Source organism: Lycium barbarum, chromosome 8, assembly GCF_019175385.1.
Source record: "Lycium barbarum isolate Lr01 chromosome 8, ASM1917538v2, whole genome shotgun sequence".
Taxonomy (NCBI): Eukaryota; Viridiplantae; Streptophyta; class Magnoliopsida; order Solanales; family Solanaceae; genus Lycium; species Lycium barbarum.
In genome coordinates this window covers 74911165-74935710 of record NC_083344.1, presented here as the reverse complement: position 1 = coordinate 74935710, position 24546 = coordinate 74911165, and the positions used below count along the sequence as shown (strand labels likewise).

At 36.9% G+C, this 24546-nt stretch overlaps 1 protein-coding gene across 1 annotated transcript; it reads left to right on the top strand.

Moving 5' to 3' along the window:
* The first annotated feature begins 18941 nt into the window (after window positions 1-18941).
* On the top strand, window positions 18942-20729 carry LOC132606202 (berberine bridge enzyme-like 8). Its single transcript, XM_060319594.1, has one exon. It carries the CDS (start codon window positions 18987-18989, stop codon window positions 20610-20612), a length of 1626 nt encoding a protein of 541 aa, XP_060175577.1. The 5' UTR covers window positions 18942-18986; the 3' UTR covers window positions 20613-20729.
* The last annotated feature ends 3817 nt before the right edge of the window (window positions 20730-24546 follow it).

Sequence of the window (24546 nt, the reverse complement as noted above, 5' to 3'; positions counted from 1 at the left end):
TTTATTATTATAATCTTATGACTCGAGCATATTAATGGTGTTTCAACAATTTATTAAGGGTATGGGGCAAATACTAGTACCTTGAAGACAGCTATAAGCTTGAAAAGATCAGTTGATTAGATGAGAGAATAATAGCCATGTTAAGGCTACGATGAAAAGTTGAGTAATGGAAAAGGCAAGAAAGGCAATTGTTTGTAATGACGTTCAAGGTGGTAGGACTTCTATTGAATTCGTATGAAGATGTCTCGTACTATCCTATAGAAATGGAGGTGCAATGATGAGAATTTTGACGATTCAAGCTTGCTAACATGGTAATTGCAAGGGTAAGTGTTCATTTGACGGAAGTCACGAGATGTGTCATGTATAATATCGTCAGAGGTTATGAAAGGTTAATTTCAGTGATGACAAGATGATATGGTAGTTGGATAAAGATAAGATATTATGAGTTCTTAAATGTTATATTTATTGGCTTCAGGACATGTGGGGAAGTCTTACCTGTGACGATTAAATCTTATGAAAATAGGTGGTTGTAATCCTTCAGCAAAAGGCACACTCACACGTTCACTTAGTTCAGAAGGAGGATATGGAACAAGGGCTTGTTGCATATTTAATATACCATAGTTGCTTGATATAAAAAGAGTGTTTGGTGACATAAAGATGACGTCCTCGATGGTTATAGTGCCGGAAAGTGAAGAACCTAGTAGGTTGTCGTGGAACAAGGTTACTCTTTTTAAGAGGTAGGTGCTGAGAGAGTGTAGGTTGATCGGCATATTTAACTACACCTCAGATTACTAGATAACATGATCGACTCTTAAGAACGGTTTTAGTGATTATCAAGCTTCAAGATTTATTGCTTAAGGAATTGTTGGATGTTTCACCTACTTTGGAAAGTGGATGTTTGCGTTAAATCATTTTCCTGAGATTCAAAATTTCTACATCACAATTGATATGACTCTACACAGTAGTAGAATTGAAAGTGTTGAGTTGCTTGGTTCTCAATATTAATTCATGATCTTATAGAGTTTTGATGATTGACAAACATTGTACAAGTGACAATCTATGTACAAGGAAGATGGACAAAGATGCACAAAACCAGGTCCTTAACAGATCTCCAAAAGCAGGGTGAAGCAGGAAACACTAATGCAAAATTGCTGAGAGAACGAGGTCCTTCAGACAAGAACTGGAGACTGTTAGGAAGTTGTTCCACGCACACAAAACAAAACCTTGGAGACTTAGCATTAAGGCATCCAATTCTACAAGGAACAGCAGTTCAAGACATGTAAACTTTACCATAATTGAACAACATAGGATAAGCTTGGTGAAATGAGAAGTTGGTCGTGTACGAGTGAGGTTCAATTCCAAGTTATACAAAGATTGGTTTCTTGCAATTAATTGAACCATGTCTTGGTAGACTAGGAGAACTACAAGCAGCCATTCTACTCCCTCCATAAAGCATCACATTGGTGCTTGTTAAAGACGAACGACTCAACTACATTTAGGGGGCATAAGAGAGCGATCTTTCATCAATGAGTGTTCTTCAATTTGTGAGAATAAACTGCGACAAAGAACCTGTTCCTATCATTTGTAAATATTGGGTTCACACAAAGAAAAACACCATATCTAACTTAGTTGTTTTGAGAAGTTGCAATTAAAATCTTAAATATATTATCAACATATTTTTTGATGTGCGAACAATTAAAAGCATAAACATAGTTCAGGATGCATAGAAAGTAAAAGTAGAACAAATTTGGGGACAGTAAGAGTAATCAGTTAGTTACATAAAATAACCTAAATATTTCTAGAACATATAGGTATTTTCAAGTTAATCGGCTAATCTCACTCCGAAAACTCAATATATATGGCATTTTTTAGGTAGTTCTTGAAACATTACTTTTTTAGATGTTAAAGAGGGTGTTATTATATGCGGATGCTGTTATAGAGAGGTCTGACTATATTCTTTGGTTTGATATACTAGAGAAAGAAAGGATCCAATGATATTAGCTTTGGGGATGCCTAGAGATGTTAGAGGGAGAGTCATCAAGGTCATATATTCCTGTGGGAAACATAGTTTGGGGAGTCTGGAACCAAAATGACCCAAAAAAGACCATTTGAACCAAAATACCCCAACAAAAAAAGAGTGACAAAACTACCTTTAACGCAGTATATTACTGCGTTAAAGGGGTCCCCTTTTTTTTTTTTTTTTTTGGTTAACTTCTCTTTCTTTAGACTTTTTAACGTTCTTTAGCCATAGATTAATCATGCTTCGGGACTCCGAAACTTCAATATTTTATATAGAACCTTACTTATTTTTGTGCCATTAATAAGGTAGGCTCAATACATCAAAGATAAGCAAAACTTCAGATTGCCGTTTTAGTGGTTGAAAAGACCTCAAACTCCATTTTTGTTTGAAGCCTTGGTGGCATTAGCTTCAAGTTCTTTATGTTTTAGGGTTTAGATTTAAGCCTGCTATTTTTTAGTCAAAACTGCAGTATTCATACCAATCTCAAAATAATTAAATTGCATCATTTATAACAATATGAAAATACTTAAACTTGTTCATTAATAACAAACTGAAATTAGTAAAAATACAACCATCAAAGAAAGAAAAAACATAAAATAAATTCATCAATTCATGCCCTTGAGTTGATCTTCCGCGACAACCGCGAGATGTGCCACCACCACTAGATCTGCCACCACCACTAGATCTGCCACCACCATGAAAGTTTCCTCCACCACGAGACCACCATGTCGTAAGGGACACTTGCGCTTATCATGACCAATATAATTACAAAATGAGCATTTTCAAGTGTATCTCCCTGGTGGAACATCCATTTCATTAGGAATACGGGAATATGCTTTCTTTTTGAATTTACGGATAAATGCTTTATTTGCAACCATGGAAGATGGATCCGGTGGCTAATAACTCTCACTACTAAGTGGGTAGAACCTTCCAGCATACGTTTTTGCATAATTTTCAATTGTATATTCTGTAGCCATGTACGTGGAGGCGTTCTTTCCCATTGTGATAAAACACCTGAAGGCATGAGAACATGGCATGTGATATGATTGCCACTTGCCACATGTGCATGTTCTTGGAATCTCACAAATTGTGTGGACGTTACCTCCTTTACCTTGGTGCACACTTATTGTGAGTTCAAATATGCGCTCTACATAGTTGTACTCCATCCGGTCGTGCTGTTGAGCCTTAAATTTGTGATACCCGAACACTTTTGACGGTTTTGGCATCCATCTTAGACCGTCTACCGCAGCAAGTCCTTTGGCCTCTTTTGATCTAGTGACGAATCGTTCCACAACCTGCTTAAAAGTCATTCTCACCATTACGGTGACGGGCAGTCCCCGTGCAGATTTCAACAAGCCATTGAATAACTAAGAGTTGTTTGTTATCAGCATCCCCCATCGCCTACCTTCATCCTAGTGTAATATCTATTTGTCTTTATCAATTGTATTCAACCAATGGAAGGCTTCCTCATCCGCCCACCTAACAATCTCCATCTGCAGGTGAAACTTATTTTCCTGATGCTTTGTTGCAGCCCCCACATCTAATTGCAAAGTGCTGGGCTTCGATATGCCTTTTTGAAGTTTGCCTTCAAATGCCTTAAACAATAACGATGGTAGGCAAAGGGCGGCAGCCACCCATGCAAATTAAACATATTGTGCAATATGCCAGCAATTCTGTTTGATATAACACATATTCCCATGCGATCCTTAATAACGTGTTGCCTCAAGTAGTTCAAACACAGACCCCACGTAGTAATGCTCTCATTAGCTGCAATTGCAAAAGCTAGAGGGAATATAGCTCCATTTGCATCCATTCTAACTGCACTTAGCAGCTTTATGTCGTATAGCTCGTACACATGTGTTCTATCTATTGATATTACTAGCCGAAAATGAGAAAAACCATCAATGCATGGTTTGAATGCCCAAAACACAAACTCAAAAATATTACCGGGCACACCAGGCTTTAATTTGAGATTCCATTCAACAACAGTACCAGAATTGAAGTGTTGTAGAGCCGCCATGTATCTCGGCAACTTCTTGAAAGAGCCCTCCCAATTGCCGTATACTATCTCATGTGCACGCCTACACCCAAGATACGTCTTCCGCCTACTAACAGTTTTGCAATATACTTTCAGGACAGCTGTAATACAATCTTTAATAGGGTACCTGGATAAGTTGAAATATCAGCATATGGTAACGAGGAACATCGTATTAACATCAAAATTAAACTAAAATTAGGCAAAGGGGATACCTTGGGCTTTTTCCAATGTCGCCAACTAACACAGCAGCAATCATATTGGTATCTAGATTGCAATGATCATCTGGGAGGTCACCCATATCACAAGTGTGCTTTGTGTAGAACTTTGAAATAGTCCACATCTTTTCAGCAGTATCCTCACCACGGAGCATCCATTGGCAACCTTGATATTTTCTCGTGCAGACCAATCGCCAAAGTTTTCGACTAGAATTGTCAACTTTGAACTCCCTCATCCCCTGGATGCAATAAATCTTAACAGCCTTTTGCAATGGTTTTTTCGAGTTGAAAATCATGCCTTTTTCAATATGAACCTTTTGTTTTACAAGATCCACTGGTTCTTTCCACAAACTTCACCGACTATGATCATTATCCCTAGTAAAGACAAAGGCATCTAGGCGATCTTGAGGATGATCAAGATAGGGGAACTCATCGGAATGTCACTGAACCGGAGTTGACTCTTGCTGTTGAAATTGTCTTTGCGGCTGAACCGGGGTCGACTCTTGCTGTTCAAATGGGTGCTGTGAATTCAGTTCTTTTTGGTGTTCCGGACTGTTCATCATGTCTTGCAACAGTTCTACTTGATATTGAGGATTAGTTCCAACCTCAACCTCATCCTCACTTTCTTCATCTTCACTTTCCTCCGCATTAGGTATTTCCTCACTATCACTAGATGATGTCGCTATATAATTCGGATAATCCGGACCATCCATAGTAGGTCTTTGCCTGTAATTTGGTGCAACCACCACATTCTCCCTATATAAGAAAGTAGAGTATTTTAACTACTACACATCAAATAATACTATTGATGTTAAAAAAATAGATGTACCGATATTAATCAACTGCACCGAAACTTGAGGAAGGACCATCATTTTGAGTAGTTGCATAGGCTGAGGATGTTCCAACCTGATTCATCCATCTCGATTGAGAGAACTGTATGATATGATCCATATCAAGTGTATAACCCCTAAAAAATATAATCAACATCATTAGTAGCATTCAAATAATAAGCATATGTTACTACACATAAAATAATAATAATGAATATTTACCACTGCCCATTAAATTGTTGACTTAAACTTTCCAGAGGAATTTGACTCCTCAAAATGCCTTCATAAGTACTCATGTCAGGATAATTGTTTTCATAAGTAGGTTCCGCTTCAGTGACTTCAGTCCGAATTCAAGACGGGGCTTCCCGACGAGGTCTATTTCGGGCTTCCCGAGGAGCTATAGCCATGACTTTAAGTCAATTAATGGAGACCTTCTCTACGTACATTTTAAGAACATTTAAAGTTATGCATTCCCTATAATATGTCACAGCCCAACCGGAGGGCTATGACGGACACCCAGAAGCTGACCTCCTAGATGCCACAAAACATACATAAACATACCTGCTCATGCTTATTCTGGGCCACCTGAGGGCGATCATAACATGATCTGCTGACTGATAGATATCATAAACTAGAGGGTCACAACTCTCAAAAGATATTTATACATGCATCACTAAACTTAACCGGGGTACAAGACGACAAGACTACCCGATAAAACTATGTAACCAAACATGTACTGAGTGAGCCACATTGTCTGACTGAATATAAGCATCTATGAGCCTCTACTAACATGCTGGACATGTTATGGACGGGACAAGGCCCCTGCCCTACCCATATACATCAAAACATATACCCGGTCTAGACGGCAACTCCGGCAAGAGAGGAGTGCTCTGTTATCCAGCTGAAGAAGCAGCCTAAGGATACGATCGGTCTTCCTGGCTATCTGAACCTGCGGGCATGAACACAGCCCCCAGAACAATAGGGGATTCAGTACGGATAATGTACTGAGTATGTAAGGCAGAAAAGTAACATACACATAGGAGTCACGAAGAAACTCTGAAAATCAAAAGCTAAACTGACTGACTGAATACATATGTATGAATGCATCTATATATCTGACTATCTTAACATATCTGTATATCTCTGCTTACTAAAAATGCCTCTGATGGCGTATGATATGCATAAGTCATAGTGTCGAGGAACGTACGGTTCAATCCATATCCCATATAATAGTACCGAGGAACGTACGGCCCGAACCATATATCATATAATAGTGCCAAGGAACGTACGGCCCGATCCATATATCATATTGGCCCCTTCGGACAGCCCTTTCGGGCATCATAATCATCATCACTGTGTACCAGCTGATCAGGTGGTAATGCGCATATAACTCCTCGCCCTTTCCCATACCCCACATACATATAATATACGCGTATGTAATACCTTCTGGTCACAGGTCAATATGCATACATTTAAATGAATGCAATGCACAAATGTGAACTAACATAATCATATACAAAACTCAGGACCCCTGAACAGAAGGGACAATCATAAGACGGGTACAGGAACATCAAATACTGAAGTACTCCTAGTGCTTCGAAGAGTAGAGTAATATGGAAGCTCGTTTACTCGTTGTTCGCTCATATCACAGGATCATGCCGAAAAGAAAGAAAGGGAAAGCCTTAATATACCTTTTTGGTCGCCTTAACTTTAACTACTCAACACTTGGCCTCCCAGGCTCGTAAATCTATATTCAAGAAAATTTATACTATTGTTAGACTCATTTTCATAGGCCTGTTTTAAGCCCTCAAACTAACTCTTTCTAGAATCTGCCGAAAATTCGGCAGCATCTCCCTTGATTATATCCCCAGCCCAAAATCACAATTACCAACAACCAACAACCAAAAACAACAACAAAAATACCAACATCAACATCATCATCACTAACATCAACATACTCCATAAGACATCTCATATGATGTTTATCCAATTTCTTAACCGATAAATTAACTATACGCTCATTTAATCGCTCTACCTTCATAAATAAACCTAAGGCAACATTAACAAGGAAAGATTCATACCTTAGTCTTATTAAAGCAGCAATATCTCTGATGTTCACCTTGAATCCACGCCAAATTTTGTCGCAAAAAAATGCTATAGTCACAGCTATGCACCACCCGATCCTTGATTAGCTAAAGTCACTCAAATCCCTCAATTTTTTATGACCAAAATGACACGATATGTTGATAAGTCTTTAGATCTGATTCTTGGTGAAAAAAATAGGGTTTTGACCCTTTTATAGATGGATAAGGTCGGTTCGTGCACTGTAGCAGTTACTATAGCAGCGCGGCTACTGTAGCACGTTGGTTACTGTAGTGCGCGTTTTTGCTTTGTCAGCCTAATTTGTAACGTCCATAATTCTATGCTCCGATGTCATATCGATGAGCGATTTATTACGTTGGAAACTAGACTCGGCGAGCTTCATTTTAGGCTTTTGAAACACCTTAAAACTCCTAATATACTAGAAGATACACCCCTCCAAAGTTGACCCAAAATTTTGTCAACTTTTTTTTCAAATTTTCGACAAACTTATTTTCTTCGATTTGCTTAATCCCGGAACCTTTAGACGCTTGCTTAACACTTGTTAAGAGTATTCATTAACCTTATAAGGGTTCCATGACCTCTCCGAGCTTACGTTAGTTTACTAACAACGCACATGACACGAAAATTTTCGAGGTGTAACATCCTCCCCCCTTAGGAACATTCATCCTCGAATGTCGATTTAACTCACGTCCTTATCAGAAACCTTAGAGGAGATGTTAATGTGAACTTTCAATGAACTCACCTTCTTCAATTTCTTTCAATTATCCTCTTTCTCTTATATCTTGCATATTAGAACACTTAGTCATAACTCAACTCCTTCTTCTTTTATAAGTTATTCCTTCAAGATGTATTGTTCACTTTGTCTTACCTCTTAACCTTTACACAAGACTTATAACTCACCTATGTCCCTCGTCAATTTATTAGAGACCTTACAACCCTTGGATTGTTTCATGCCTCTCGGTAACCTGTAGGCCATTTGCAGACTCTACAAATCAAATGAAATTTTCTCGCCAATAACTCTACATGGTCCTACCGTTCCAGTCCATATTCTGAGATCTTCAGCCTTAGGCATCACTCTTCGACTTCTTTAAAGGACTTCAACTTTACTTTCTATTTTTAAATCTCAATCTTTGGAGTTGGCTATCAAGTATGGCAGTAGAGTTTTCTCATACAGTAACTGTACATAGCTACTCTGTAATTTGACCATCATTAACTAGTATGATTCTAAAAGAATTTCTGGTTTGACACATAAATCCTGGGGCGCTGACTCTAGGTCTGAAAAGGGCTTTAAGTCACTGGCTTGCGTATAATCTGTAAGGCTCAATATATCAAAGGCTAAGTTGGCTCTTATTTCTAAATTTCATTATGTTCTTCTAAGATGGTACTTCCCAGAGTACTTAGTCTGATATAGGCGGGGGAACTCTTGTCGATTCTAAGAATCCTAGATCTTTCTACTATTTACTATTAATAAATAAATCTGGTCCCAACCTTGTATAGATTCATCTAAATACCGAAATATTGATCTCAATAAGCGTTAGGGGTCGTCTCAGTTACCTTTGAAATCTGTCACGCAAACCTGTAGCATATCATTAAGTATCTCATGGTATGCTTAGCTTAAGCAAGACTTATCTAGAGTCTTCAAATCCTTCTGGAGTGAGCTATAGTCTGCGCTTCCCTTATCTGAATGACAGACATAAGCAATGGACACATCATACTATTCCCCTGACATAGGATTTACGTAGTCCCCTACTGTACAAGTAGTCCTGATGGACAGGAAATAGGCTAATTCCATAGGCCTACTGGTAATGTCCCTAACTGAATTAAACTTCCGTGGTAACATGGTCATCTGTACTGATGATTTCTCGCCTTCGAATTAGAATTTCAATAACTTGTTATAACTTACTGAACTTCTGTTATCTCACTTTCGTTGCATTATGAAGTTTTCTATGTCTTTCTTTATTCCCTTATTAGTAGTATCAATGTATGTCCTTGTTGTTCTCAACTGCCTAGTATAGCGAGGCAATAAGCTTTTCCTTTCATCAGTCATCAATCTGATCACGTTGGATAATCTACTTCAGTATAATTCTAGTCCGTAGGATGTATAAAGGTAGCTCCTCCCTTGCGGATCCGTAATCCTATAATGAGCTGACATCAAATTCAACGAACTAATTTTCCTTGACTTAATAAGGCTATGCCCCAGATGTATGCCATGATCTAAGGTTACTAATCAATTCTGATATTGACGAACTGCTGAACTCACAAGTCCTCAACATTTCCTCTTTATCTTAACATAAACTGAGTTACTCTAGATCTGTGGCTCGAACATTAGACTTTCTTTGTTTCCATTGACTTCCCAATCATCGGAGTCTTTCCATCATTCTATTTATTGACCTTGTTGTAAACTTAACCATCTTTTCTTAAGGGTGCGCTACAACCTCTTAGGGTACTTATATAATTAGTATCGACGCCACCCCAATACATCCTTTCCTGTGCACATAACTATAACTAGCTTAAGAGCATGGGTCGAATGATTCTTTTTGTACCTTTACATCTATCCTGAGGCATGAGCTATAATCTCACCATGCTGTATCAATCCATAACTTAGCTCAATGCTTGAACCATCATAACATGTGATATGGCTATCCGGTCCCTTTAGGAATGTTCCACTGGATGCTGAAACTTCACTTGTTACTCATCTTCTGGAAACTTAGGGTTACAATTATCAGTCCTCTAGAGTCTGGCTGTTTCCTTGGCCAGTTTATCAGTGGCACAACACATGGGAAAAACAATCCTTCACAAGATTCCAATAATAACTTGCTAAGTCCAAGAAATCACCGACTTTTATGAGTTATCTAGCCCTTGGGAAATTCTATATAGCTTCAACTCTCCTTAATTCTAACCTTAGAAGCACTATACCGTTTGATTTGGAGAAATTTCTGAGCCGACAATTCCTGATCCTAAGAACTATAGGTCTGCACGTAACGAACAACATGCTCTGACTTTGAGCAAGAGTAACCCCAAGATTGTCTAGGAACACTGTTACGAATAGGTTTCGGAGGAGTCTAAACACACTTACTCATCAAGCCCATAATACTGTTGGGGCCTTAGTCAGTCCAAATGACGTTGCTCAAAACTCGAGGTAACTTACCTGATCCTGAAAGTTGTCTTTGGGATGCCTTTCCTCTGACCTTTATCTGGGAATAACTGGAGCACATGTTCATCTTTAAGGAAGCATTCTGGGCTAGAAAAACAAATCGTCAACCCTTAATCGTACTTGGTCATCCTTAGTTATCATCTTATTTAGCTACTTACAATCACTTGTACATATGCAAGGAGCTATCCTACTCCCTTATAGACCGAATTGATTCAACTGATCCTTCAAATAATCTTTATTTTCTTCAACTTCGTAGGGATCATTTGCATAAGGCAAAGTAAATATTGGCTGCGCACTTAACAATACTTTTGTTTAGCAAGACTAATCCTTTACTTAGAGGAAGTCGTGGGGTCTCCCTCGGACATCTCTAAAACTTATTCACCATAAAGGTGAACTGGAAGATCGATAACTTGGCTTTCATAATACGAAGTCCGATCATATGGTATGCGTACTTGTTTCAGATTGATCTTCTCGATCTTAGGACAAGAGATAAACTTATTCCTTGGTACTTATACAACTTTGCCTGACTTGAATGCCTTTGAAGGTCTGCACCCAATTTCTTTTGTAGACTATATCATTCCGGTCTGTATACCTTGGAAGGCATACTATATACTTTATAGGATACTCACAGATATTCCTATAATGTTTCGCTTAATACCTTATTCGCTATCCCGCATTAGAACACATCCTTTGGCAGAACACATAATTCGCTCCTTGACTTTCAATGGCTTGGTTCTTTACATATCGCAAAACTCGCAATCTTTCAAGACGTTGACCTTAACAATTACTCCCACAAGCTACCTTATAACCATCTTGTAATCCTTAGTCAAAATTATATATATTATATAATCTAGTCCTTGCCAAGGACCTCAAATTCACTAATTAACTCACTTTCTGCAAATCTCATCTACTCGTATCTACTACACCTTGTATCATTGGTGCCTTATTCCTTTATTCGGATTTTTTTTTGTTTCTTTCCTCCTAAAGGCCAATATACTATAACCCAGGGTGCTTTAATCTAATACTGCTAATAAGTGTAGGGGAAGAAATATCACCTCATCTTTCTTCAATTTCTTACAATTTTTGTGTCCCACCTTATCTGCTTAGTCATACTACAACTTCTGTATCCGTCCCTAAGAAATCTCTCTGAGAGTACATAAACTTATATGACTTAAAATTTCAATTCTCACTTCAAAATCCATGTATGTAATAAGGATGTCCTGACTATAATTATTCATAAGAACAATCCATTATCAACTTTCTGAGGCCCCAGAGTAACGAATGATCGATGATATCCTGAGATTAGGTCATCTACATATAAACCATAACTGGTTCTGATAGAAAGGGCCATATACCTGTAAATAAGATGCCGGAGAACTTAGGTCGGATATATCTGGGAATAAAGCCCCTTTGTCCTTATTAAAAGCACTGCTCATTAACTGACTCTCTTCTTCCTCTATCTCGTACTCCTCACGATCTGTGGGTAACTCCTGGTTAACTAAATCCCAAGATAGAGAACTAGGTACATTTTTGATACTAACATCAAAAGCTGGCTTAACATAATGCTGAAACGTAGGGAAAATATGGATGTGCCAATCTCTGTACTTCCTCAATTGCGTCTTCATCCACAAGAGTCTCGTGAACCCTTAAACGGGTCTTTGACATATGATCTCTCAGTCGGATCTCCTCCTACTAGAGCCACATCCTCCGATGGGTCCGTCTCAATGGAATAGCCAATGCTCTTTCTTATACCTCTTGACATCCTCGATCCTGAGTCGACGGGTGATACGGGTCTCATGTCCACCTTCGGAGCCTTACTTACGCTCTCATTAACTGAACTTGCCCTCTTCTCCAATACAATCCTGCAATTTAACAAAAATCGTACCATGAACGAGCTTTGCTATCATTGTCTCTACTGCACGATCTATGATCAGAAAGAAAAATGACCATCCTAAATATCCTACAGCCTCCTGCCTATAAGTGTGGTGCACGACACACCCATAGACAAGACTCTGCTGGATACGGCTCATAGACAACCCTAGGACAAATTGCTCTATACCACTTTTGTCACAACCCAACTGGAGGGCTATGACGGACACCAAGAAGCTGACCTCCTAGATGCCACAAAACATACATAACATACCTGCTCATGCTCATTCTGGCGACCTGAGGGCGCTCACAACATGATCTGCTGACTGATAGATATCATAAACTGGAGGGTCACAGCCCTCAAAAGATATTTATATATGCATCACTAAATTGAACCGGGGTATAAGCCGACAAGGCGACCCGATAAAACTATGTAACCAAACATGTGTTGAGCGGGCCACACTGTCTAACTGAATATAAGCGTCTATGAGCCTCTACTGACATACTGGACATGCTATGGTCGGGACAGGGCCCCTGCCCTACCCATATACATCAAAACATATACCTGATCTAGACGGCAACTCCGGCAAGAGAGAAGTGCTTCTCTATACAGGTGGAGAAGCAGCCTAAGGATGCGATGTCTTCCTAGCTATTTGAACCTGCGGGCATGAACGCAGCCCCCCGAATAATAGGGGAGTCAATACGGATAATGTACTGAGTATGTAAGGCAGAAAAGTAACATACACATAGGAGTCATGAATAAACTTTGAAAATGAAAAGCTAAACTAACTGACTGAATACATCTGTATGAATGCATCTATATATCTGACTATCTGAACATATCTGTATATCTCTGCTTACTGAAAATGCCTCTGAGGGCGTATGATATGCATAGGCCATAGTGTCGAGGAACGTACAGCCCAATCCATATCCCATATAATAGTGCCGAAGAACGTATGGCCCGATCCATATATCATATAATTGTGCCAAGAAACGTACGGCCCGATCCATATATCATATAGGCCCCTTCGAGCAGCCCCTGCGGGCATCATAATCATTATCACTATATACCAACTGATCAAGTGGTAATGTGTATATAACACCTCGCCCTTTTCCCATACCCCACATACATATAACATACGCGTATATACCGCCTTCTGGTCACGGGTCAATATGCATACATGTAAATGAATGCAATGCATAAATGTGAACTAACATAATCATGATACAAAACTAAGGACACATGAATAGAAGGGACAATCATAAGAGGGGTACAGGAACATCAAAGACTGAAGTACTCTTAGTGCTTCTAAGAGTAGAGTAATATGGAAACTCGTTTACTCGTTGTTCGCTCATATCATAGGATCATGCCAAAAAGAAAAAAAGGGAAATCCTTAACATACCTTTTTGGTCGCTTTAACTTTAACTACTCAACGCTTGGCCTCCCAGGCTCGTTAATCTATATTCAAGAAAATTTATACTATTGTTAGACTCATTTTCATAGGGGTGTCTTAAGCCCTCAAACTAACTCTTTCTAGAATCTGCCGAAATTTCGGCAGCATCTCCCTGTTTATATCCGGAGCCCGAAATCGCAATTATCAACAACCAACAACAACAACAACATCATCACTAACATCAACATACTCCATAAGACATCTCATATGATGTTTATCCAATTTCTTAACCGATAATTAACTATATGCTCATTTAATCGCTCTACCTTCGTAAATAAACCTAAGACAGCATTAATAAGGAATGATTCATACCTTAGTCTTATTAAAACAGCAATATCTCCGATGTTCACCTTGAATCCACTCCAAATTCCACCGCAAAACAATGCTATAGTCACAACTATGCACCACCCAAGCCTTGATTAGCTAAAGTCACTCAAATCCCTTAATTCTTTATGACTAAAATGACCCTATATGTTGCTGAGCCTTTAGATCTGATTTTTGGTGAAAAAAATGGGGTTTTGACCCTTTTATAGATGGATAAGGTCGGTTCGTGCACTGTAGTAGTTACTACTGTAGGACTGTAGCAGCGCGGCTACTGTAGCACGTCGGTCACTGTAGCGCGCGTTTCTGCTCTATCAGTCTAACTTGTCACATCCATAATTCTCTACTCTGATGTCGTATCGACGAGTGGTTAGTCGCGTTAGAAACTAGACTCGACGAGTTTCATTTTAGGCTTTTGAAACACCTTAAAACTCCTAATATACTAGGAGATACACCCCTCCAAATTTGACCCAAAATTCTATCAACTTTTTTACCAAATTTTCGATAAACTTATTTTCTTCGATTTGCTTAATCCCGAAACCTTTAGACGCTTGCTTAATACTTGTTAAGAGTATTCATTAACCTTATAAGGATTCCATGACCTTTCCGAGCTACCGTTAGTTTACTCATAACGCACATGACGCGAAAATTTTCGAGGTGTAACATAATCATAAGGTGCCTTCAAATAATCCGTGAAAGAAACATCGTCTTGAATGTACCACTGTCCATAACTAGTTACACCTTACGGCATAAATGATTTTGGATATCTTCCAATTATATTTAAATCAAAATCTCTCCTACTAACTTGTAGTCTATTATATAAGGCTTGGAGTAGTTTTGAGAATTTTAAGTTAAGTGGAAACTTAACATGGTATTTTGGGGGAGAATCATAACGCAAATTATTTTTCTCGAATATAATTTCTCCGTCCCAGAATGAAGAAACCCTAATTTTTGGAACATCTTCCATTTTTTGACTAATTTAGGAGTACAAAATGTAAAAGTTGCATGAAACTTAGAATTTGTGTAAAAAATTGGATGAAACTTAGAAATTGTGTTTTTTCTTTCATACAAAATCTGTATTAATAAGGTTTGAATGCGTTGAATATTCAATCAACGCATTCATGCAATTACTGTGTCTTGTAGTGTTATGTCAAGACAAATTAAGTACGGAGCATTGCATAACGCATGAATTAACTGCATTATGTCAGTTTATGTCTGCATAACGAAGTAATTTACTGCGTTATATATATATAATGCAGTAAATTACTGTGCTATGTCTCTGCGCTGTATTGTCACCCTCAATTGTCATACAGAAAAACGTCATAATTCGAATTCAAAATTTGCGTTTCATGCTTAGCAAGTGTTATATAACGTAATTTGACGAATAACTACCAACCACACAAAATTGAGTTACTATGCCATGTTTTAACCAATTTGGAGATATTAGTCGTATTATATCGTTCTCTCAGGAGACATATTCAACGTAATGGGTAGGACATGGGAATTGGGTGAAGATTTTGAATACTCGAACAACCCAGACGAGAGATACAACCAACGTTATAACAATTTGATAACAGACGAGTGGAATATGCGTGTTAGGGAGGCTACAGCACTGGAACAAAACTTGAGGTCACTAGGGCTTAAACGCCTAAAAATACGTGTTATGTGAATGTCTCGTGGCACTCCACAAGAGTTGAATTTTGCTCTTAACCGTTTTCGCGAAGAGAACAATCGGATGAAAATACGTTGTCTCGGGGTAGAATATGGTCAACATAGTTACTTCAGATTCAGATCTAAGTGGGATTCGGACTGTGAGATGTTCGATGACGATGATTCGTCATGATATTATTAATAATTGTACTGTATTAAATAAAGTTGGTGGGGTCATAGTCATGATCCCACCACCTATTGAGTTTGATACCTATATAAAGAGCCTTTTGCTACTTAGTATCTACTTAAAATTCAATGTCGAATAGTAGAAATATAGATTGGTCTGTATTTTTTCCACAAGATTCGAATAGCAGTGGTGATGACAACTCAAATCAAATCAACTATTCCGGTGATTCCTCAACCGATAACAGTGAATTCGTGTTAGACGATTTCAAGCCCCACCTTTTGATATAGCGTAATGGCGATTTTCGCAAGCTGAAATATTCAGATCCACGTGAATATTATTGTGATTTACGTCGCGAATGGGCATATCGGTACGCCGAATCACAATATCTTGTTCGTGACTTGAAAAATCTCAACGCTCAAATCCCCAAAAGGTACTCAATAACCATGCCTCGAGTAAGTCCAGAAACTTGCGAGGCTGTCGTACAAAGGATTAGAAAAGAAAACAACAGAATGCTAGCAAGACGTTGTAGATTTTACATGCTAAAGTTGGCCGAAGAACAAGCATTATCAACAAGTAGACAATTAACATCTACAGAAAAAAGATATGTCCTAAGAAACCCAAAATATTGTTCTGAGGACGATATTGAGGACTTCTATTCTGATGATGATTAAGAATATTGTGATTTTAGTTTTATGTTTAATTTATGATGATGTTGTTAATTTGAAGAATATTAGTGTGTTTAGTTTTGCATCAACTCAAGGGCATGAATTGATGAAGGTATTTTTACTACTTTCAGTTTGTTATTAATGAAAGAGTTTAAGTATTTTCATATTGTTATAACTTAAAGCTAATGACACCAAGTCTTCAAACAAAAAGGAGTTCGAGCATTTTTCAACTACTAAAATGGCAATTCGAAGTTTTACTTATCCTTGATGTATTGAGCCTACCTTATTAATGGCACAAATAAGTAGGGTTCTATATAAAATATTGAAGTTTCGGAGTGCTGAAGCATGATTAATCTTTGGCTAGAGTACGTTCAAAAGTGTAAAAAAAAAGGAGTTATCCAAAAGAAAAAAAAAAGGAGGGGGGGGGGGGGGGGGGGGACCCCTTTAACGCAGTAATTTACTGCGTTAAAGTACTTAACCCCACCGTTACGGTTAAGTCCTTTAACGCAGTAAATTATTGCGTTAAAGGTAGTTTTGTCACCTTTTTTTTTTGTTGGGGTATTTTGATTCAAATGGTTTTTTTGGGGTCATTTTGGTTCCGGACTCTAGTTCGGGCGACCTTTGAACCTCTGCAATAATTATTGTAAGAATATATTTTTTTAATTAGTTGTACTATAAGACTTTACTCTCTTAACTATGGCTGGAATACATCTTTTAATTAGTAATGTCAACCATTACAATTTAAATTGGACAAGTGTTGCACATTTAAGAGTTCAGTGGACTAAATGGAGGGATCATCACTTGAGACTATCTGAATCCGAAAGTAAAGATCACTCGAAAAGTGAATTGTTGCATTAGAAGGATGTCTTCCTAACGCTCTTCCTATGATCTGTGTCTTACTTCCTCCGCTCCTTTTTATTTGTTTCTTTAATCAAATAAATTCGATCTAAAATAATTTTTGTTTCAGAAAATCAATTTGTTTTAAGAGTTTAACTTATATCTACTGATAATATAAAACTTATATTGTTAGATCATCTAAATTATTTATAGGTAATCCTTCATCATTCAGAATTTTTAACTTAAACAATTTATTATTTAAAAAAAGAAACAAAACTAATATAATATTTTTGAGTTTTTCAGAAATAAACTAACGTATTTTGGTAGTAACGTTTCACACACATTTATTAAAGAACTTTAACGGATAAAAGTTGATGGTTGACGAAATACATATTGCATAATCAGGAGATTTTCTCTTTTCTTATCTACTGACGCCTCTTTGCTCTTTCTATCTTCTCTCCCTCTCTCGAAACGTGAAAAGGCATTTTGAAGATGGGTGAATTAATTTTCTAAGCTATTTTTGTGTTTTAATTGTTGATTTCCAGCCCTAAGAAGGATTGGAGTAAAAATCACATGTTTTTTTCTGTCTCTCTCAAATCTTTTTATTATAAATTAAATACTCCTTCCGTCCAAATGACACATTTTTTAATTAGTAAAAATGTAATTTTTAACTTCTCATTTTATTCTTAATGAGATGATTAATAGATACATACTCTCTCCGTCCCAATTTATGTGATATAGTTTGACTGGGTAGGGTGTTTAAGAAATAAAGGAATACCTTTGAATTTTGTAGTTTAAAACAAGCCAAAAATATTTGTATGGTTATAAATCATCTCGTTAAGCGTAAAAAGTAAAGTTTAAAGTTAAATTGTTGTCAAATAAGGAAATATATCATTTTTTTTTTGGGACTATAAAGGAAACCATATCATATAAATTGGGAGAGAGAAAATAGTATTTATTGCTCATTTTAAACAAAATTCTTAAATTTATACCCTATCAAACGCCTTCACATAAATTGAGACGGTGTTTCCTAGGCAAATTGAAAAGGAAGGGGGTTATTCTATCCGATCAAATTAATTAGTTTAATCAAATTCACAACAGGAAACAAATAAGATGAGTAGTTTTTACATATGTTGTATTTTATATTGAATATATTTTAAATCTTCTCTTTTACTAGGAATTTAATAAATTGTATAGGAAACCTGTACTCTATCTGTTCTAATTTATGTATTCCCGCTGTCACAAAAAGATTATTCTTCTTTCTTTTTTAATCTGTTCCAAAAAAATTTCTATATTTAGAAACAATTTAAATTTATGAGATAATTTACAGCCACACAAATATCTAAGGTTTGTTTTGGACCACAAATTTCAAAAGTTTTCTTTTATTTCTTAAACCTTATGTCAAATCAAAAGAGGACAATTTTTTTGAAATGGATGGAATAATACTTTTCGCTTTGGGATATTCTGAATGAATAGATCCAAACTGAATGAATAGAATAATGCTCTACTGTAGTTGAATTTTACTAACAAAAAGTTTACAATATGGTGCATAAAAGTGAGGTCCCTTGTCTATTTATAGTCAGCTTGAAGAGACCAGCTCTCATCGACAAAACAACAAGAGGAGAGTTTTAAGCGTTCCCTCAATGAATCTTCATCTTCTTGTTGTTGTTTTCCTTGTTTCATGGGCAAGCTCAAGCTCAGCCCAAGATCATCTCAGCTTCATTCAGTGTCTTAAACTCTATTCAGATCCTCTTTTTCCAATCTCCACAAACCTCTACAATCCAGAAGATGCTTCTTATTCATCTGTCCTTCGAGCTTCCATTCGAAACCTTCGCTTCAATGAGTCTTCCACCCCAAAACCTCGCCTCATTATCACCGCTACTCATGAGTCTCAGGTCCAGGCTGCCATTTTATGTGGCAAGAACCATGGCCTGGAGATGAGAACCCGTAGTGGTGGACACGATTATGAAGGTTCTTCGTATGTATCGTACGTTCCATTTTTCATCCTCGATCTTTTGAACTTTAGGACCATCGATGTGAACATCAAAGAAGAGACTGCTTGGGTTCAAGCGGGTGCCACACTTGGGGAGCTTTATTATGCAATTGCAAATAAAAGCAATGTTCATGGTTTCCCTGCCGGGATGTGTCCTACTGTTGGTGTAGGTGGGCATTTCAGTGGTGGGGGCTTTGGTAACATGATGAGAAAATACGGTCTTTCTGTTGATAACATCATTGATGCAAAAATAGTTGATGTACAAGGTCGTATTCTTGGAAGAGAGTCTATGGGAGAAGACTTGTTTTGGGCCATTACAGGAGGTAGTGCAGCCAGTTTTGGTTTGGTCCTAGCATATAAAATAAAGTTAGTCCCCGTGCCAAAAAATGTTACCGTCTTTCAAGTAGCGAAAACGGGTGAAGATAACATTACAGAATCAGTTCACCGTTGGCTAGAAATAGCAGATGGTTTTGATAGAGATGTATTCCTCCATATGATTCTTGATGTGGCAAATCGTGGAGAAGTGAACAAAAACAAGACGATCCGAGCCAAATATATTGGGTTTTTCTTAGGAGATTCGCAAAGACTCATTTCTCTCATGAATGAGACTTTCCCGGAACTGGGATTGCAAAAACAAGATTGCCAAGAGGTGAGTTGGATAGAATCTGTGGTATACTGGGGAAATTTCTCCATAAATAATGGTACATCCGCTGAAGTTTTACTCAACAGAACACCTTCAGAACTGTACCATAGCAAGATGAAATCCGACTATCTCCAGAGGTCTATACCAAAGGAAGGACTAAAGTTGATATTCAAGAAAATGGTTGAACTAGAAGCTCCATACATGTTTTTCTTCCATTATGGAGGAAAAATGAGTGAGATTTCACCTGATGCAAAACCATTCCCTCACAGAGCTGGAAACATAGCCAATATTATGTATGGAACAGACTGGATTGAGTATGGATTTGAAGCTGATGAATATTACAGTGGTTTAACAAGAAAGCTCTATGACTTCATGACTCCTTTTGTGTCCAAATTCCCAAGGCAAGCATATTTTAACTTCAAAGACTTTGATTTGGGAGTCAATCACCATGGAGAGCACAGCTATTTACAGGGGAAAGGATATGGATGTAAGTATTTCAAGGAGAATTATGACAGATTGGTGGAGATTAAGAGTAGAGTTGATCCTGATAATTACTTCAAAAATGAACAAAGCATCCCAGTCCGTCCATTTCCGGAAGAGGGTAAACTTAAAGAGGGTGTTAGTGTTATTTAGAGAAGATGTAAGTTACCTATTTGAAGTATTTGCCTACTAATTATGTACTTTAACTTGATCACTCGGGTGGTAATGTGGTATTGTAATATTAAAATAAAGAATACTTCTTTGCAAAAAGTCCAGTTATTTTATTAACTGTCTGTTGATTGAATGGTTACTCCGTTGTTCATTGATCTGACATTAACGAGTGGTACCGAGAAAATCCACAAATAATTCACACTGGTTTCAACTTTCACTTTTTATACGGGATCAAAGAAACTGACTGCTCAATCTGGTTTTTTTTTTTTCCTTAAAAGTAAAATTTAAACATGTCCCAATTATAAAAGGGTCTTTTATATTTGAGGGTAGATTTATCTTTTATATTTATATAACGGAAAAGGGTCAAATATACCCCTGTGCTATTAGAAAAGAGTTAAATATATCCTTCGTTATACTTTGGGTCCAAATATGTCATTTCCGTTATACTTTGGATCCAAATATACCCTTCTGTTTCCCAAAGTATAACAAGGGATATATTTAAACCTTTTTTAATAGTACAAAGGTATATTTGACCCTTTTCCGTTATACTTTGTGTTCAAATGCACCCCTTTTCCGTTAAAATTGTCCAAGATGGACATGAAATCTGACGTGACGCTGGCAACTCAGTGAGGTGGACATCACATGACATGCCACCTCACCACCCAACTCATTTACCCCTCTCTTCTTTTCTTCTTCCATCACTACCATTTTCTCCCCCTTCACAACCTTTGCTATCATTAGCACCACCACTTAATAAATAAACACTTATGTTCAAGTGATTCCCAATCTCATTCATGGCCTAATGACTTCCTAATTTGTTCAAGTGTTAGCCATATTATTCTTTTGCAACAATAGCAGCAAAACAGTAGTAGCAGAAAGCTTGCAATTTGCTTAACCATGAAATCATCACTAAAGACCTTTACACAATTCATCCACCTTCCGTGCTTATACAATCTCAGATCAATCGATTTCCCAATGCATAAAATGAATCGAAAGGTAGCCTGCGAGAAACCCATTGACCAATTCTCGCTTATGAAACTGATTGATTCTTCTCTCTCTTCAAATGGGTACACTCCTACTTCTCTTCTATTCCACGAATACTCTCGATTCATTGATTGTAATTTATGTAATAAACTTATTAGACTCTATACAGATTCAAAATATCACTTGCATTCAGTTTTTATTTATTAAGTGGTGGTGCTAATGGTGACAAAGGTTGTGAAGGGGGAGAAAATGATAGTGATGGAAGAAGAAGGGAAGAGAGGGGTAAATGGGTTGGGAGCGGTGAGGTGGCATGTCATGTGATGTCACCTCACCGAGTTGTCAGCGCCATGTTAGATTTCATGTTTATCTTAGAAAATTTTAATGGAGGAAGAGTATATTTGAACTCAAAGTATTATAGAGGGGTATATTTAAACTCAAAATATAACGAAAAAAATATATTTAAACTCAAAGTATAACGAAGGGTATATTTAACCCTTTTCTAATAGTACAGAGGTATATTTAACCCTTTTCCATTTATATAATATGAAGTTACGGAGGAAGAGATCCTGGATGGTGTTGTATTAATAAAGTTAAAAGAGAGGGGACTCTTTAAAAAACACTCATTGAACAAGAAGGTACCATTTAATTCATTTTTGAATCCATTAAGAAAAAATGTATAAATATATACTTCCAGTGTATGAGATGCGCTAATTGTGATTTAAGGTCTAAGAAAAGTCCTATGAACAAATCAAATTGGAAACCATGCGACAAACTAAGTTTTAAATGAACTTGCATAAGAAACTACTTCAAGCAAGCACAACTACGAAGAAATAAAGATTTATGTTGAGGATTACTTTGGAGTGGATCTCTCCTAATTCCTAAACCGACACCCACCCAAACTACTGACACGTCTATGAGGCAGTTTGGATTGGCTTATAAGCTGGTTTACCAACTTGTAAGTCATTTTTAATTTATTTGGGTATTTGGTAAAATAGAAAAGTGTTTAAAATAAGCCAAAAGCAAGAAGTTTGGAAATCCCAAATTTTTTTTTTTTTTTTTGCTTAAAGCTATTTTGGTTTGACCAATAAAATTACTCTTTTATCCTTTATATTTTCTTCTAATTTCAATATTACCCTCACTACTAAAAATCCTAAACTATCATCTTTTCCCTCTTTTCTTCTTTCTTCGCCTCACTTCTTTTCTCCACGATTTCACTGGCAGTTCGACGGGAGCGGTAAGTTCTTTATCCATCAATTCAAGCTTTACTTTTTTCGATTCAGTGTCATATTAACACATTTTTGCTCCTTTACTTTTTTTTTTATTTGCTTTTGTTTCTGCTTTATAAATCTCCAAACACACGAGTGTCTCAGCATTTATATTGGAACTGAATTAAAATATAAATTAATTTTAATTTGAATCAATTTAGAGTTAAAAATCTTATAGTAATCAGCTTCTTAATAGTGTTAACAACTTTAAGGGTATTTTAGTCATTTTGACTTAAAAAGTGCTTAACGGCACTTGTGTAACAAACACATCAACAACTTATTTTCAACTTTAACGCTTTTATCCAAACACGTAATTGCTTATTTATAAAATAACTTTCAGCACTTCAAAAGTATTTTCAGCGCTTATGTTTAAAAGCCATTCTTTTTCCAGCTAATCCAAACGGGCTCTATGTCTCCATGATTGTCTCTAATAATAAGAATACAGTTGTATCTCCTACATTTGATTATGCAAGGTGAGCAAAGTAAAGGTCTATAACTAGCATGTCACTTGCTAGGTATAAATTAGTCAGAGTCGCTAATCAGTGTGGGAGAAATGTCGGATAACCGAACAAGTCTCACATTACCCTATAATGTTAGCTAAACCCCCTACCTCGAGTGCATGATTTAGATACGTAGAAAGTATTCAATTGGTGATCAAACAATCAAACAACTAAGCGCAGGATATAATAATCAAGCAATCAAAATATTGTATTCAATCCTTATATATATATATAGGATGTTGCTAATATACTACATGAAGGTAGTATGTTAGCAAGATACCCATTTTTAGTTTACCCAACATACTCTTAATAGTTTATTGGAACATATTAATAGAGGTGGTTTTTTGGTCTTCTTACAAATAATGCTAAACCCAAAATCTGATACCCCCATTTTATTTGAAAAAAAATAAAGATATCGCCATTTCCTCGTCCCTGTCCTCCTCTTCTTCTCCACCCTTTCTGCTATTTATAGATTCATCTCAATGTGTAAAATTAAAAGATACCATGGTCATAATCTCTAATAACTAGAAATGTTTTTCAGTTTTGAAACCACGATCTATTTTATGAAACTCCATTTCTTCTCTTGCATTTTGTTTAAATATTTTGGGGTAGTCTTGGGCAGATACAACATCAATGGAGTTACACATGTAATCAGTGACCTCTTTTTCTTCTGGAAGTGGGTCTAATTTGAGATTTAGTGTCAATGGTGCTTCTGTGGAGATTTAATCCTCAAAGGTGAGATTTGACATCGATCTTCTTGGTTGCGAACCGTATCCCTCCTTCCGATGAATTTTCCATGTTTAGTCCCTCTATGTTCTTGCTTGGCGAATTCATTTTCGTTTTTCTGGTTCTTTTAGATCTGCGATTGTCCTTCACTACATTATAATTCTATTTTTTTTTCTTGGGTTTGTTGACTTTCCCATTACTTGCTATAATTTTATGAACTGGGGACTTGGATGTTCATGTTCAATTTATCTTTTTTGTTTTTGTTACCTTCTTCGTTTGTATATGCGGGGAATATTTACTTTTACTTAAATTTGCTTTGGTCTAAATTTTATTTGTAAGTAAAGATTTGCTAATTCTCAAAAAGTCAGTATTAGTTTTTTTTCTACTAATGAACAAATGTTGGTTGATTTTTAAAAGAAATGCAATCGATTGAATAATCGA